Here is a 13,449-nt window from a genome sequence, read left to right as displayed (position 1 = left end):
CTTGTCGCGAGGGGGGCGGGGCCAGCGGTGGGCGGGGCAGTGACGCGGCGCGCCGTTCCCGCAATGGCGCCGCGCCCGACCGAGCTGTACCGGGCGCCCTTCCCGCTCTACACCGTGCGGCTGCACCCGCGCCGCGGCCTCGCCATCACCGCTGGAGGCGGAGGAGCGGCCAAAACCGGGATCGGCAATGGAGTGGTGCGGCGCGGCTCGGCTCCGCTCTTGGGGGAGGGGGGTGGCGGGGCTCCCGGGGGCGCGGGGCTGAGCGGCGGTGTCCCCGCAGCACTTCCTGCAGCTGGAGCAGATCGGGGGGCGGCTGAGCGCGTCGCTGCTGCACTGCCACGACACCGAGACCCGCGCCACCATGAGCATGGCGCTGAGCGGGGACTTCATCGCGGCGGGGCAGGACCACAGCTGCCACATCCTGCGGCTCAGCGTGCGGGAGGGCGACGCGGGAGGCGAAGACGGTGAGCGGGGCTGCGGGGCGAAGGGAGGCGGGCGCCGGGCGCGGGGCGCTCAGCCGGCGGCTCTCCGGCCCCGCAGCCGCGGAGGAGAAGGGCCCGCGCAGGCGGAAGGGCGCCGGCCCGGCGGAGCGCGGCGAGACGCGGAGCGGCGGCGGAGAGGTGACGGTGGAGAGCCTGCACCGCGTGCGCACCGACTTCAGCCCCGACGCGCTGCAGAAGGCCGTCCGCTTCAGCGCCGACGGCACTCTGCTCGTCACCGGCGGTGCCGACGGATTCCTGCGGCTCTGGGAGGTGGGAGCGGGGCGGGAGGGCTCGAGGAGGAGGAAGGGGGGGGGGGGGGTCACCTATCGGGGATCCGCTGACGGCCGCCGCAGTTCCCCAGCATGAAGAAGGCGCTGGAGTTCAAGGCGCACGACGGCGAGATCGAGGACATCACGCTGGGCCCCGACAATAAGGTGGGTGGGGGGCACGGGATGGGGGCACGCAGCCCCGAGCAGCCCCGTGAACCGCGGCCGTCTCGTGCCCTGCAGGTGGTGACGGCGGGCCGGGACCTGCAGTGCCGCGTGTGGCAGCGCGACCAGCTGGTGACCGGGCTGCAATGGAACGAGAACCTGCCCGGCACCCCCAGCACAGCGTACCGCTATCAGGCCTGCCGGTGGGTGCGGGGCCGGGGGGCGGCCCCGAGGCCGTGCCTTGGGACGGTGGTGGTGGTGGTGGTGACCCCGCGGGGCTGTCCCTCGTTAGCAACGCCCTCGGCTCACCTTTGCTGCCCCGTGCCAGCTTCGGGGCGGTGCAGGACGGCTGCGGGGCGCTGCGGCTCTACACGGTGCAGGTGCCCCACAAGCGGGAGCGCCGCCCGCCCCCCTGCTACCTGACCAAGTGGGACGGGGGCACCTTCCTGCCGCTGCTGACGCGGCCCTGCGGCTCCGAGGTCATCTCCTGCCTCTCCGTCAGGTACGTGGGGAGGGCTCCCCGCCCCCCCCATCCGCCCCCAGCCCCGCTCACCGCCCTCCTCCCTGCAGTGATTCGGGCACCTTCCTGGGGCTGGGCACCGTCACCGGCTCCGTCGCTGTGCACATCGCCTTCTCGCTGCAGGTGAGCGTGGCAGAGGGGGAGGGCCCCTCGCAGGGTGGGCGCGGGGTCCACCCCACCTCACGCGTGTCCCCCTTCAGAGGCTGTACTACGTGAAGGAGGCACACGGCATCGTCGTCACCGATGTGGCCTTCGTGCCTGAGAGCGAGCACGGCCGGGAGCTGCTGGCGGGGAACGAGGCAGCGCTGCTCAGCGTGGCCGTGGACAGCCGTTGCAAGCTGCACCTGCTCCCTGCCCGCCGTACGTGCGTGGGGCCATGGGGCCGGGACACCCCCCGGGACCCCACCTCTCAGCCTCCTCTCCCCCCACCCCAGGATCGCTGCCCGTCTGGCTGCTGCTGCTGCTGTGCGCCGCGCTCATCGTGGGCAGCATCGTGCTGCTGCAGATGGCCTTCCCTGGCTTCCTCTAGGCACCCACCCCCCTGCACTGGGTGGGTGGGGGGGGGATGGACCCAGCCCCGGGCACGCTGCAGGAGTGGGACCGCCGTGGGATGCAGTGCCAGCATAGCGATGGGACGCAGCGTGCCCGGGGCTGGGCTGGAGCTGCTCCTCGGCCCCACCATTAAACCCAGAGCGTGAAGGCGTTGTCTGTGCTGGGGCTGTAAGGCTCTGGCCTCTCTGTCCGCATACTTTACCCTCCGTGCCCCACTGCTGGGGTGGGAAGGGGATGGGAACGGGGCTATAGGGGTGGGAGAGGGATCAGTGGGGATGGGAACGGGTTTATTGGGATTTGGAGGGCGTTCACAGCGGACATCAGGCGCTGACCCCCTGCGCAGCCCCCTCGTCCTGCAGCCCCCGCAGCTCCTCTCCGTGCTGGAACACGGCGGTGACAAACTGCAGGAAGAGGCGCTCCATGAGGCCGCCGTGCAACGGCAGCAGCCCCTCCAGGAATCCGATGTGGCCGCCGCGCGATGTCACCAGCAGCGCCACGTGGGGGAGGTGCCAGGCGGCCGCCACGGGGATGGCTGCGGGGGGGACACGAGGGTCAGCCCGGCCCACGACGGAGGGGGGTGGGCACGGCCCCTCCCAGCCCCGCTCACCGTGCAGGGGGGAGAAGGGGTCGTCGGCGGCGTTGAGGCACAGCGTGGGCACGCGGATGCGGTGCAGGCTGCCGGAGGGGCTGGCGGCGCGGTAGTACTCCGTGCAGGAGCCGTAGCCAAAGGCGGGCGCGGTGTAACGCTCGTCGAACTCGCGGATGGTGCGCGCCTGGGGGCGAGGGGAGGAGCGGGGGGGGGGTGGTGGTGGGTGGCACTCGGTGCAGGGGGTGGGGCGCGGGGGTGGGTGCTACCTTCAGGATGTGCTCCACGTTCACCGTGTCCCCGATCACCGCGCGGTGCCTGCGAGGACCCCGAGTCAGGGCAGGGCAATGCCCCCCCCCCCGACCTGCAGACCCCCCACCCCCCCCACCCCCCCACCAAACCAGATATGCCCCTACCTGCGGACGAGGTGCCGCAGCCCGGCAGCCAGGCGGCGGTTGAAGAGCCACGTGTTGAGGGGCTGCTCCAGCGACGCCGTTGTCTCCATGGGGTCCCAGCTCGGGGAAATGGCCATGGCAGCCACCAGCCCCGCTGCGTGTCCCACCCGCGCCAGGTAGTTCAGCACCTGCATCCTGCAGGGGAGGGGGCAGGGATTGGGGGGGGCTCTCCTGTGCCACCCCCCGGCTTTCCCCCCCCCCCTTTAGTGCCATACCCTCCCAGGGATACACCGGCGGCCAGCAGCGGGGCGTGCGGGTACCGGCTGTGGATGTGCGTGATGGCCGTCTCCAGGTCCTCGGTGTTGCTGGCACAGAAGGTCCTGGGAGTCTGGGGGAGGCAGAGCCGTCTGGAGCCCCGCAGTGCCCAGCTATGGGGCAGAGACCCGGGTGAAGGGCTGGGGGAGGGGGTGGGGGGGATCTCACCAGCAGCTCCTCGCCACGGCAACCCCGGTTGTTGAGCACGACGGCCCTGAAGGGAGGAGAGCGGCGTCAGCAGGGGCGGTGCTTGGGCTGAACGTCCCCCCGCCCCCAGCGCTCACCTGTAGCCGGCGCCGCACGCCTCTCGCACCAGTTGGAGCATGTAGGCGGCCTGGCTGTTCCCCGTCAGCCCCGGCAGCAGCAGCACCGTGGGGCATTCGGCGGTGCTGCCGTCGTCGGCCCAATCCAGGATGAGCTGCCCGCCATCGGGGGTGCGGATGGCCTCGCTGCGGGGGGCGGGGATGCGGACAGGGGTGCACCGGCCGCGGTGCCACCCGTCCCGTCCTCCTCCGTCCCACCCCAGGCCAATCCCTATCCGCCCTATCCCATCTTCACCCCCCGGCCCTGTTCCCACCCGTCACAACCCCAGTCCCCGTCTCCCCCCGTCCCGTCCCCGCTCCTAATCCGACCCGACCCGACCCGACCCGACCCAACCCAACCCAACCCGACCCCATCCCCCCCCACCTGCGGTACCCGACGCGGGGTCGGCTTTGCAGCAGCGCTCGGCTCACGGTCTGCAGCCGCCCCCCGCAGCACCACGCCGTGGGACGGAACGGCTCCCCCACGGCCGGGCAGTGCCGCCGCAGGAAGGAGCGGAGCCGCGGGCCGCCGGCCAGCAGGGGCGGCTGCGGGGAACGGCGCGCGGATCGCGCCCAGAGGCAGCCGAGCAGCGCGGCGGCGGCCGCCAACAGCAGCAACAGCGGCGGCTGCACCGGGAGCAGCGCGGCGCTCCTCGGCCCCTCCGCGCCCATCGCCGCCGCTGCCGGGAGCGCCCCGGCCCCGCCCACCGCCCCGCCCTCTGACGTGGCCACGCCCACCCGACGCGGCCACGCCCACAGCCTGGCGGGCGTGGCGCCGGCGGCCATCTTTGTGCCGGGCAGAGCGGCGGACGCCGGTTAACCCTTGCGCTGCCGGCAGACGTGAAGTGTCCGGGAGCGGCGAGGCGGGGCCAGCGACGTGGCCCGGGGCGGGGCGGGGGGGGACACCGCCGTGTGTGCGTGCCCCGGGGCGTCCGTGTGCGGGTGGGAGTGTCGCTGTGGCCCGGAATACCTCCCCGATTGTGCGTGCGTGGCAGCCCCACGCGTGGGTCCGCGCCGGCTGCGGGATGAGAGCCCCGAGGGCGGCCCTACCGCCGCCGCCGCCGCTGCTGCTGCTGCTGCTGCTCGGCCCCGCGGCGCGGGCGGCTCCCAGGGACGGGGTGCTGCGGTACGGGGCGAGGGAGAGGGGAGTGGGGGCCCCGAGCCGTGGGCGGGCACAGGCGGGGCTGTGCGGGTGAAGGGTGCTGTGGTGCGGGATGACGAGGTGCGGGGGTCACACAGGTGCGGGGGTCACACTGGTTGCGGGGGTCAAACAGGTTGCACGCGGGTGCGGAATTGCACAACGAGCCGGGCGGGGGTAGGAGGAGCCGCTGTAACCCCCCCTCCCCTATTCCCCGTCCAGACCTGAGCTCCCCGCGGCCGTGGGGACGGATCCCGGCCTCGACCCGCTGAGCCCGGAGCCCCCCGCTCTGCAGTGAGTCCCCGACCCTGCGGCTGGGGGGACACGGAGATGCCGGGAGGAGGGGGTGGGCGACACCCGGGGCGCTTGGGGATCCCGTGAGTGGCTGCGGGGCAGTGGGGATGCGGGGTTGGGTGGCTGCGGGGTGGGAGACCGGGGTCTGCCCGTGGGGTGGGAGCGGTGCGTGTCACCCCGCCCGGCCCCGCTGTCCTCAGGTTGCTGCGTAGCGCCGTGCGGAGTTTGGGACCGCCGCAGCGGGACGCGGACGAGATGACACGGGAGCGGGGTAAGGCCGTGAGAAGGGAGAGGGGAGAGGAGGGCGGCCGTTTTTTTTGGGGGGGGGGGAGGAGTGAGTGTCAGCCCCACGGCCCTCGCCTCGTGCCCGCAGCTCTTCTCTTCCTCTTCGCGATGCACGACCACGACCGGAGCGGGCAGCTGGACGGATTGGAGCTGCTGCAGCTGCTGGGGGCGGTGCTGAGCCAGGGGGGCGCGGGGCGGCCCAGCCCCGAGGCGGTGCGTGCGGGGGGTTCGTGCCCAGCGGGGTCCCTGCGCCGAGCTCCGTTCTCACCGCCTCCCCGTCCATTCCCGTCCCCGCAGGTGGCCGCGCTGGTGGACCGAGCTTTGGAGCAGCGGGACCGCAGCGGGGACGGACTGCTGGACCCACCGGAGCTGCTGCTGCCCGCCCCGGCACGGGGACCCCCGCGAGGAGGCGGCGCTGCCCCCGAGGGGACGGCGGAGGGGAACGTCGGGGAGCAGGAGGGGACGCCCGCGGTGGGGGAGGAGACGCCGGGGGGGGACGAGGGGGCGAGCAGCCCCCCAGAGGGGGAGGGTCTGCGGGGGGGTGGCGGTATCGAGGCAGAGGGGCAGGGAATCCCCGAGGCCAGAACCCCTCTGGAAAAGGACGAGACGGCGGAATTGGAGACGGCCATGGAGGACAGATCGCCCCGGGTTGAGCCCCCCGAGGCGCCGCCATCCCCAGCCTGGGGGGATCCCGGGGAGATGTAGACGAGGCAAGGAGCTGCGGGCGGTTCCTGCCCCACGGCTGGGGGGGGGGGGGGGGGGGCTGAGGGCTTCCCCACGCTCCTCCCCCGCCGCAGCGGGCCCGGCGGGGGGGGAGGGTTCAGGACGCGCGGGTTCACGCTGTAACGCGGGGGCGAGGAATACAGCCGCTGCCGCCCACAGTGTGAACAGAGCAGGGGGGACACGCGGGGGCTCCGGCAGGAGGCGGCGGTGGGGATCCGCGAGCTTTATTGGGCGCGGGGCGGGGGGCACCGCGCGGCTCAGACGATGCCGTCGTAGCCGTGGATCCCGCACTTCTTCCCCGCGATGCGACAGCCGAAGGTGAGCGCGTCCCGCAGGCTCTGCCCTGGGGGAAGGGGAGGAGTGACGGACACGGGGGGGGAGCCGTGAGGAGCTGCGGGGCCGGGCCGGGCCGAACCGAACCGCCGGGTCCGTGCCCACCTCCTGACAGCGCGAAGATGACGGCGGCGTTGAAGGTGTCTCCGGCCCCCAACGTGTCCACCAGCCGCTCCGGTGGGAAGGCGTCGGCGTGCACCAGGGTCCCGTCCGGCTCCAGCGCGTCGGCGCCCTCCTCGGCCCACGCGCAGATCATGGTCGCGCTGCGGGGCTACAGCTGGGCCGGGGGCGGGCGGAGCCCCACCCGCAGCCGCGCTCCACCCGCAACCCACCCCGCTCCGTCCCCGTCCCGTCCCCACGCCTTACCCCGGCCGCACGCGGCCCCGCAGCCCCCGCAGCGCCTCGGCCGCCGTCCCGTAGCCGAAGTGCTTGGCCAGGTCCTTGCTGATGAACACCTGCGGGGGGCGGCGGGCCGGCGTTCCTCCGGGCCCACCGGGCCCCGCCCCGACTCGCTCAGGCCACGCCCCCTTTCGAGCCACACCCGCGCGTGGCCCCGCCCCATTCCCCGTCTGGCCCCGCCCACCACCCCCGACGGACCAATCGCCGGCGGGGCGTGGCGGGGTGGGCGTGTCCGGGCCGTACCACGTCGCCGTGCGCCAGGAGCGGCAGCAGATCGTCCCGCGGCTTCTCCACCTCCACCGACGTGCGGATGCGCTGCGCGGGCGGCAGCGCGCTGTTGTGGCGCTCCACGCGGAGCATCATCCGCTCCTGCTCCGCCGCGTTGCGGGCCTGAGGGGAAAGGGGGGCCGTGGTCACGGCGAGCCACGCCCCCCTCCCTCGGAGCCCGCCCCGCGCCGCCCCGCACCTCCCAGTGGATCCACTTGTACTGAGCCAGGTCGACCCGCGCGAAGTCGCGCTCGGTGACGTCGGGCAGGTTCCTGCGGGCGAAGGGCAGCCCGGCGCCTCGCCTCTGCCCCGGGCACCGGGCGAGGAGCCCCGGGAGGGCGGGGAGCGATTAACGGGGGCCGCCCGCCGGCCGTCCCGCGGCGCTGCGGGAGCTCCGCCGATCACGGCGGGGCCGGGGATCCCGGGGGGGGGGAGGGGACCCACGTGTCGTGCAGCACGATGGTCCGCGAGCCGCTGGCGGCGCTGACCACGCAGCAGGCGCAGGGCACGTCCCCGCGGGGCTGCCAGGCGACGTGCGTCACGTCCACGCCGCGGCGTCGAAAATCCGCCACGATGAAGCTGGGGGCGCACGCGGGGTCGGGGGGGCGACGGGGCGCGGCGGGGCTGCGGGCGCCCGGCACCGCGTCCCCCCTCCCCCCGGCCGCCCCGTCGTCCCCACTCACTCGGCCGCGTGCCCGGGCGTCAGGGAGCCCATGAAGGCGCAGGGAGCGCCCAGCAGCGCCAGCACCGTGCACGAGTTGGAGGCGTTCCCCCCGCGCTGCCACCGCTGCGTCAGGCACCTGCGGGGCGCGGGGTCAGCGTGCGGGGCGCCGAGCGGGACGCCGTGCGGGGCGCCGCGCGGGGCGGTACCTCGTGTCGCTGTCCTCGGCCGGGTACGCGTCCACCACGCTGATCACGTCGAGGCACACCAGCCCCACGCACAGGATCCGCTTCTCGCCTCCCGCCCCCGCCGCCATGCCGCGATCCTCGCAGCGCACCGATCCGCTCCGCTCTGCCCCGCGGGATGGGGGGGACGGGGGGTGGCACCCCGCAGGCTCCGCCCCGGTGGCCTCACGCAGCCCCGGCGCCTCGCGCCGCCGCCGCCGCTCGCCCGCGGCTCCCACCCGCACGGCCCCGCCGGGAGCGCGCTGCTCGCGGGATGGGTGCGCGGGGCGTGCGGGGCGGGTGCGCGGTGGGTGCGGGACGGACGCGCGGGGCTCGGGGCAGGATCGGTGCGCGGTGGCCGGGGGCACGGGTCAGCACGTGGCCGGGGAGAGGCGGGGCGGGTTAATGTGTCACCGCGCGGGGTGCGGGGCGGTGCGGTGTCCCGCGGATGGGAGGAGACGGCGCTCAACGCGGGGACGGAGGTGGGTAAGGGCCGCGCGGGCGGGGGGCGCGGGGCCGTGTCCGCCGCCGGGTCCGCCGGGGGGTGGTGGCGTTGGTGGCCGCGAAGGGGCGGTAGGCAACCGGTCTATTCCCGTCCCATCGCGTCCCGTCCCCGTCCCGCCGGGGCGACCTTTGCTCGGGCGCAGAGCGCCCTTAGAGCCCTCCCCGTGCCGCGGAGCTGTGCAGACACCGCCGGTGCCAGGTGGCCCCGTGCCCTGAGCTACCGTTCGCCGTGCCGCGGGGCCGTCCCGCACCCTCCCGGTGGCGCCGGTTGACCCCGCATCTCCGCCGTCCCACTCCCGCAGGGATACGCGATGGAGCGGTGGCTGCGTGACCTGAGGCTGGAGGAGGAGCGCGCCTTCCTGCAACGCGCGGCGCGGGGACCGGACGACGGCGGGGGCCTCCCGGACGCCGAGCCGCCCCCCTCCTCCCCGCACCGCCGCGCCCCCGCCATCGTGCCCGAGCCCCTCCCGGGCGACGCCGCCGCGCCCCCGCCGCCCCCCGGAACCAACTCGCAGAGGTACCCGGGGGGGGGAAGCGGGGGTTGCGGGGGGGAGCCGAGGGTCGGAGCCGCCCCACCGCCGTCCCCGCGCCCGCAGGGACCTGGCCCTGATAGCGGAGGCCGTGCAGCGCAGCGACTTCCTGCGGCGTTTGGGAGAGGGCTGCCCCGAGGCTCTGGCGAGGAGCTTCGTGACCGTGCGACACGAGGCCGGCGACACGGTGGTGGCCGAGGGCGACGAGGGGAACGCCATGTACATCGTGGCAGGTGAGGGAGGGCCGAGAGAGCCGGGCGCGTCGCCGTGTGCGCGCCCACGTGCGAGGCCGCCGCCCGCTCGCCCGCAGCCCCGCAACCCCGGGCGCGCGTGTGCGTGTGCGCGTGCGTGTGCGCGTCCGCCGCGGTGCACGAGGCCGCCCGCACCCCGCAGAGGGACGTCTGAGCGTGACCCAGCGGGGCCGGCAGCTCCGCACTTTGGGGCCCGGGGACGTTTTCGGCGAGTTGGCCATCCTGTATCACTGCCGGCGCACCGCCACCGTGCGAGGTAAGCGCGCTCCTGCCCTCCCGCTCCCTGCGGCCGGCCCCGCTCTCTCCGGTACCGCGCTCACTCTGCTCTGCCCCAGCGCTCGGCCCCGTGCGCCTCTGGGCCATTGACCGGCAGCGGTTCCGTGCCATCACAACCGGCAACGCCCGGCAGAGGAGAGCCGATGTGCTGCGGGTCCTGAGAACGTGAGTCCGGCCTCGGGCGGTGGGGAGGGGCGCCGAGTGAGGGAGCGGTGCGAGAGGGATGCGGGAGGGATGTAGGAGGGGTGTAGGGGGAGATGCAGGGGGAATGCAGGAGGGATGCAGGGGGGATGCAGGAGGATGCAGGGAGGATGCAGGGAAGGTACAGGAGGGTTGCAGGAGGGAGATGCAGGGGGGATGCAGGAGGGATGCAGGTGAGATGCAGGAGGGATGCGAGGGGGATGCAGGAGGGATGCAGGTGGGATGCAGGTGGGATGCAGGGAAGATACAGGAGGGTTGCAGGAGGGAGATGCAGGAGGGATGCAGGAGGGAGATGCAGGAGGGAGATGCAGGAGGGAGATGCAGGAGGGAGATGCAGGTGGGGTGCAGGAGGGATGCAGGAGGATGCAGGGAGGATGCAGGGAAGATACAGGAGGGTTGCAGGAGGGAGATGCAGGGGGGTGCAGGAGGGATGCAGGTGAGATGCAGGTGGGATGCAGGAGGGGTGCAGGGGGGGATGCAGGGGGATGTGGGTGGGCTGCAGCACGCACAGGAGCTGTGCCCTCACACAGGGTGCACTGGCTGGAGGAGCTGTCGGACAGCCACCTATCCAAGCTGCTTGACGCCATGGAGGAGGTACAGATGCATGTGGGGGCTATGGGACAGAGCCCCCCGCTCAGCACAGCCCTGAGCTCCTCTGTGCCCGTAGTGCTCCTTCGCACCCGGCCACGTCATCATCCGCGAGGGTGACGAGGGGCAGAGCTTCTACATCATTCTGAAGGGCGAGGTGGGTGCTATGCGGTGGGGCAGCGCCGTGGGGCAGCACTGGGTCTCTCCCACCCTACTCAGCCCCACATCCCTGCAGGTGCGGGTCAGCCGGCGTGAGGATGGGCAGGAGAAGCTGCTGCGGGTGCTGGGCACGGGCGAGCACTTTGGGGAGCTCTCACTGCTGCAGTAGGTGCCCTGCAGGGCCGCGGGGCAGCGCCGCATGCATGCAGCTCTCGTGCACATGCATGCACCGGCTCTCACGTGCACAGAGCTCTTGCACACCCACTCCTCCGCACAGGAACATCCGCCGCACAGCGTCATGCCAAGCACAGGGACATGTCACCTGCATCACCGTGGCCAAGGAGTGGGTGTCCCTGTGTTCTCACATCCCCGTGTCCTTGTGTCCCTATGTACCCGTGTCCTCAGACTGCCGTGTCCCCGTGTCCCCACGTCCCCGTGTCCCTGCATGGCACTGACGCTTGCTCTGCCCCACAGGGACTTCCTGGAGATCATCCCCTTCTGCCCCCGTCACGATTCAGATGTGTGAGTGTCCCCGTGGGCACGCTTTGGCCCCAAGGTCCCCATGCACATCGCTGCACGGGTGGGTGCTGGGCACGGTGACGTGGCACCAGCAGCGGGTCCTGGACTCTGCCCTGGGAACACAGCACGGCCCCGGCGCGTGCTCAGCATGGCCTGTGTGCTGCCCTGTGTGACGGGTCCAGAACTCCGGATCCCAGAACCCACCCTGTGCCCATCCCAACCACACTGTGTGGCTCTGGGGGCTGGGGAGGCTGAGCTGGGGCTGCTTCCATTTGCAGAAATGCGTCTGCACCAGAGGTGCCCACCCCGAAGGAACCCAGGCGGTCAGTGTGGGATGGATGGGATGGGGGTGGGATGGGCTGGGGGCAGGAATAGGGATGCGATGGGGGTGGGATGGGGATGGGGACAGGGATGGGATGGGATGGGATGGGATGGGATGGGATGGGATGGGAATGGGAATGGGAACGGGGATGGGGATGGAGATAGAGATGGGGATGGGGATGGGGATGGAGATGGGGATAGGAACAGGGATGGGGATGGGATGGAATGAGAATGGAAATGGGATGGGGATGGGGATGTGGATGGCATCGTAATGAGATGGGGATGGAAACAGAGACGAGGATTGGGGTGGGAATGGAATGGAATGGAATGGAATGGAATGGAATGGAATGGAATGGAATGGGGTAGTGACGGGGATGGGGACAGGCACTCTGGGTTCAGGCTCTGCAGGGCAGTGCTCTCCCCACAGGAGCTGGGGGTCCTCCCACTTGCCGCAGCCCTGCCCAGCAGTGCAGCTGGAGGAGCTGGCGGCTGTGTACTATGAGGAGGGACAGAAGCAGGGGCAGCGCGTCGTGCTGGGCACCGGCGGCTTCGGCAGGGTGGAGCTGGTGAGAGCCGTGCCCGTCCCGTGGGCTCCCCGCCGTGCCATCCCCATCCCCATCCCGGTGCCCTCTGCCAGGTGCGGTGCCGTGAGCAGCTCTTTGCGCTGAAACGGATCCGCAAGGACTGGGTGGTGCGGACACGGCAGCAGGAGCACATGTGTACGGAGAGGAGGGTGCTGGCCCGCAGCCACTGCCCCTTCATTGTGGGGTGAGCGTGGGGCTGGGGGCTGTGCGGGGCCGGGGGGGCTGTGCGGGGCCAGGGGGGCTGTGCGGGGCACTGAGCTGCTCCCACCCGCAGGTTCTTTGGCTCCTTCCGTGACGCGCAGCACATCTACCTGCTGCTGGAGTTCTGCCAGGGCGGAGAGCTGTGGACCAAGCTGCGTGAGGTGTACGGGGCTGGGGCACGGGGTGGGCGGCCGCGTGCTGCAGCGCCAGGCAATGCCGGACCGAATGCTGGTCTCGCTCTGCAGGCGCTGCTTTGAGGAACCGCTGGCCGTGTTCTGCTCTGCATGTGTGGTGGAGGGACTGGAGTACCTGCACGGCCACGGCATCGTCTACCGGGACCTGAAGCCCGAGAACCTGATGCTGGACCAGCTGGGTTACGTCAAGCTGGTACCAAGGCGTGGGGGCAGCGCTATGAGCCCTGATATTTGTGATGGGATCTGGGCTTGGAGGGCTGAGGGCTGCCGTGCCGTAGGTGGACTTTGGCTTCGCCAAGGAGTTGGAGCGCGGGGAGAAGACGTTCTCCTTCTGCGGGACGCCCGAGTACCTGGCGCCTGAGATGCTGCGCCACGAAGGCCACGACTTCGCAGTCGACTTCTGGATGCTGGGCATCCTCGTGTTCGAGATGCTGGTGGGCAGGTGAGCGTGTGCCTCAGGGCCGAGCCTGACCCACTCCCCTGGCCAGCTGTGACTCCCCCGTGCCGTGCAGGCCCCCTTTCCACAGTGCTGACCCCCAGAAGATCTACAGCCGCATCCTGGACGGCATCTTCTCCTTCCCCGCCTTCCTCAGTGAGGCTGCCTGCTCTCTCATTGCCAAGCTCTGCAGGTCTGGCTCAATCCCCATCCCCTCCCCCCACCTACATTCTCATCCCCACTCCCATCCCATCCCATCCCACCCCATCCCATCCCATCCCATCCCATCCCATCCCTTCACAGGAGGCGCCCAGGGCAGCGCCTGGGGAACACAGCCAGTGGCATCCGTGGCATTAAGAAGCACAGGTGAGGGGACACGGAGGTAGAGGGGGTTATCCCATGCTCCCCCCTCCGTGGCCCTTCCTGCAGCCCCCCCCCGTCCCCAGGTGGTTCGGAGCCATCCGATGGAAGCGACTCGCGCTGCGGCAGATGGAGGCGCCCACTGTGCAACTACTGAAGGAGGTGGGGACGGGGTGTGAGGGTGGGAGGCACTGGGGGGGCCCGGGGGCCTGGCGCTGACCGCACCCCGCAGGGCCCCCCCTACGCCAACTTCAAGCGGTTCTCGGTCGATTCGACGCCGGTGGAGGATGAGCTTTCGGGATGGGATGAGGAGTTCTGACGGCAACGGGACGGCGGTGGGACCCAATCCGGAAGGGCAATAAAGCGACGGGGCAGGAAGGAGGCGGGAGACAGGGGGTACAAAACCCGGTGTCGCGTC

General features: G+C 72.1%; 5 protein-coding genes across 7 annotated transcripts; 3 read left to right on the top strand and 2 right to left on the bottom strand.

Moving 5' to 3' along the window:
• The first annotated feature begins 23 nt into the window (after positions 1-23).
• On the top strand, positions 24-2,132 carry PREB (prolactin regulatory element binding). 2 transcript variants are annotated; one of them, NM_001319023.2, is made up of 9 exons: positions 24-195; positions 281-464; positions 541-752; positions 836-916; positions 992-1,116; positions 1,242-1,415; positions 1,484-1,556; positions 1,634-1,793; positions 1,868-2,132. In NM_001319023.2, exons 1-9 carry the CDS (start codon positions 64-66, stop codon positions 1,960-1,962), a joined length of 1,236 nt encoding a protein of 411 aa, NP_001305952.2. In that variant the 5' UTR covers positions 24-63; the 3' UTR covers positions 1,963-2,132. The 2 variants fall into 2 exon arrangements, with proteins under 2 accessions (NP_001305952.2, XP_015140514.1); XM_015285028.4 differs by having other exon boundaries at positions 1,206-1,415.
• A 119-nt stretch (positions 2,133-2,251) lies between these two features.
• On the bottom strand, positions 2,252-4,384 carry ABHD1 (abhydrolase domain containing 1). The gene is made up of 8 exons (XM_015285025.2): positions 3,969-4,384; positions 3,566-3,730; positions 3,450-3,495; positions 3,242-3,354; positions 2,988-3,161; positions 2,841-2,889; positions 2,593-2,758; positions 2,252-2,517 (listed from the first exon to the last, which is right to left on the bottom strand). Exons 1-8 carry the CDS (start codon positions 4,367-4,369, stop codon positions 2,306-2,308), a joined length of 1,326 nt encoding a protein of 441 aa, XP_015140511.2. The 5' UTR covers positions 4,370-4,384; the 3' UTR covers positions 2,252-2,305.
• Positions 4,385-4,493: 109 nt separating this feature from the next.
• On the top strand, positions 4,494-6,078 carry CGREF1 (cell growth regulator with EF-hand domain 1). Its single transcript, XM_015285033.4, has 5 exons — positions 4,494-4,709; positions 4,944-5,015; positions 5,216-5,286; positions 5,389-5,513; positions 5,598-6,078. The coding sequence occupies exons 1-5, from the start codon at positions 4,609-4,611 to the stop codon at positions 6,003-6,005; spliced, it is 777 nt and encodes a 258-aa protein (XP_015140519.2). The 5' UTR covers positions 4,494-4,608; the 3' UTR covers positions 6,006-6,078.
• A 135-nt stretch (positions 6,079-6,213) lies between these two features.
• On the bottom strand, positions 6,214-8,041 carry KHK (ketohexokinase). The gene is made up of 8 exons (XM_015285032.4): positions 7,893-8,041; positions 7,706-7,822; positions 7,467-7,601; positions 7,222-7,294; positions 6,999-7,145; positions 6,723-6,811; positions 6,462-6,619; positions 6,214-6,366 (listed from the first exon to the last, which is right to left on the bottom strand). The coding sequence occupies exons 1-8, from the start codon at positions 7,997-7,999 to the stop codon at positions 6,281-6,283; spliced, it is 912 nt and encodes a 303-aa protein (XP_015140518.1). The 5' UTR covers positions 8,000-8,041; the 3' UTR covers positions 6,214-6,280.
• Positions 7,969-13,435, top strand: PRKACA (protein kinase, cAMP-dependent, catalytic, alpha). Of its 2 annotated transcripts, none has more exons than XM_025149111.3 (20): positions 7,969-8,393; positions 8,714-8,928; positions 9,008-9,174; positions 9,335-9,448; positions 9,528-9,633; positions 10,200-10,263; positions 10,337-10,414; positions 10,493-10,581; positions 10,694-10,759; positions 10,891-10,938; positions 11,214-11,258; positions 11,684-11,822; positions 11,894-12,024; positions 12,115-12,204; positions 12,287-12,428; positions 12,514-12,677; positions 12,748-12,864; positions 12,975-13,037; positions 13,118-13,193; positions 13,264-13,435. In XM_025149111.3, exons 1-20 carry the CDS (start codon positions 7,998-8,000, stop codon positions 13,348-13,350), a joined length of 2,397 nt encoding a protein of 798 aa, XP_025004879.2. In that variant the 5' UTR covers positions 7,969-7,997; the 3' UTR covers positions 13,351-13,435. The 2 variants fall into 2 exon arrangements, with proteins under 2 accessions (XP_025004879.2, XP_015140505.3); XM_015285019.4 differs by having other exon boundaries at positions 8,312-8,610.
• Positions 13,436-13,449: the final 14 nt, after the last annotated feature.

The sequence above is a fragment of the Gallus gallus genome, chromosome 3, assembly GCF_016699485.2.
Source record: "Gallus gallus isolate bGalGal1 chromosome 3, bGalGal1.mat.broiler.GRCg7b, whole genome shotgun sequence".
NCBI classification, from domain to species: Eukaryota; Metazoa; Chordata; class Aves; order Galliformes; family Phasianidae; genus Gallus; species Gallus gallus.
The sequence above is the reverse complement of the archived record's forward strand: the minus strand, read 5'-3'. Positions and strand labels throughout refer to the sequence as shown.

Excerpts from the sequence above, each read along its gene's own strand:
- PREB (XM_015285028.4), top strand. The coding sequence starts at position 64 with ATGGCGCCGCGCCCGACCGAGCTGTACCGGGCGCCCTTCCCGCTCTAC. Across the intron at positions 917-991 it reads CGCTGGGCCCCGACAATAAG|GTGGTGACGGCGGGCCGGGA; the intron begins GTGGGTGGGGGG and ends CGTGCCCTGCAG. Across the intron at positions 1,416-1,483 it reads ATCTCCTGCCTCTCCGTCAG|TGATTCGGGCACCTTCCTGG; the intron begins GTACGTGGGGAG and ends TCCTCCCTGCAG.
- CGREF1 (XM_015285033.4), top strand. The coding sequence starts at position 4,609 with ATGAGAGCCCCGAGGGCGGCCCTACCGCCGCCGCCGCCGCTGCTGCTG. Across the intron at positions 4,710-4,943 it reads CCCAGGGACGGGGTGCTGCG|ACCTGAGCTCCCCGCGGCCG; the intron begins GTACGGGGCGAG and ends TTCCCCGTCCAG. Across the intron at positions 5,016-5,215 it reads CCGGAGCCCCCCGCTCTGCA|GTTGCTGCGTAGCGCCGTGC; the intron begins GTGAGTCCCCGA and ends CGCTGTCCTCAG.
- PRKACA (XM_025149111.3), top strand. The coding sequence starts at position 7,998 with ATGCCGCGATCCTCGCAGCGCACCGATCCGCTCCGCTCTGCCCCGCGG. Across the intron at positions 9,175-9,334 it reads CGCCATGTACATCGTGGCAG|AGGGACGTCTGAGCGTGACC; the intron begins GTGAGGGAGGGC and ends CGCACCCCGCAG. Across the intron at positions 10,939-11,213 it reads CCCCGTCACGATTCAGATGT|AAATGCGTCTGCACCAGAGG; the intron begins GTGAGTGTCCCC and ends TTCCATTTGCAG.
- ABHD1 (XM_015285025.2), bottom strand. The coding sequence starts at position 4,369 with ATGGCCGCCGGCGCCACGCCCGCCAGGCTGTGGGCGTGGCCGCGTCGG. Across the intron at positions 3,496-3,565 it reads GCGTGCGGCGCCGGCTACAG|GGCCGTCGTGCTCAACAACC; the intron begins GTGAGCGCTGGG and ends TCCTCCCTTCAG. Across the intron at positions 2,759-2,840 it reads ACGTGGAGCACATCCTGAAG|GCGCGCACCATCCGCGAGTT; the intron begins GTAGCACCCACC and ends CCTCGCCCCCAG.
- KHK (XM_015285032.4), bottom strand. The coding sequence starts at position 7,999 with ATGGCGGCGGGGGCGGGAGGCGAGAAGCGGATCCTGTGCGTGGGGCTG. Across the intron at positions 6,620-6,722 it reads CGGGGCCGCGTGCGGCCGGG|CGCGACCATGATCTGCGCGT; the intron begins GTAAGGCGTGGG and ends GTAGCCCCGCAG. Across the intron at positions 6,367-6,461 it reads CATCTTCGCGCTGTCAGGAG|GGCAGAGCCTGCGGGACGCG; the intron begins GTGGGCACGGAC and ends CCCTTCCCCCAG.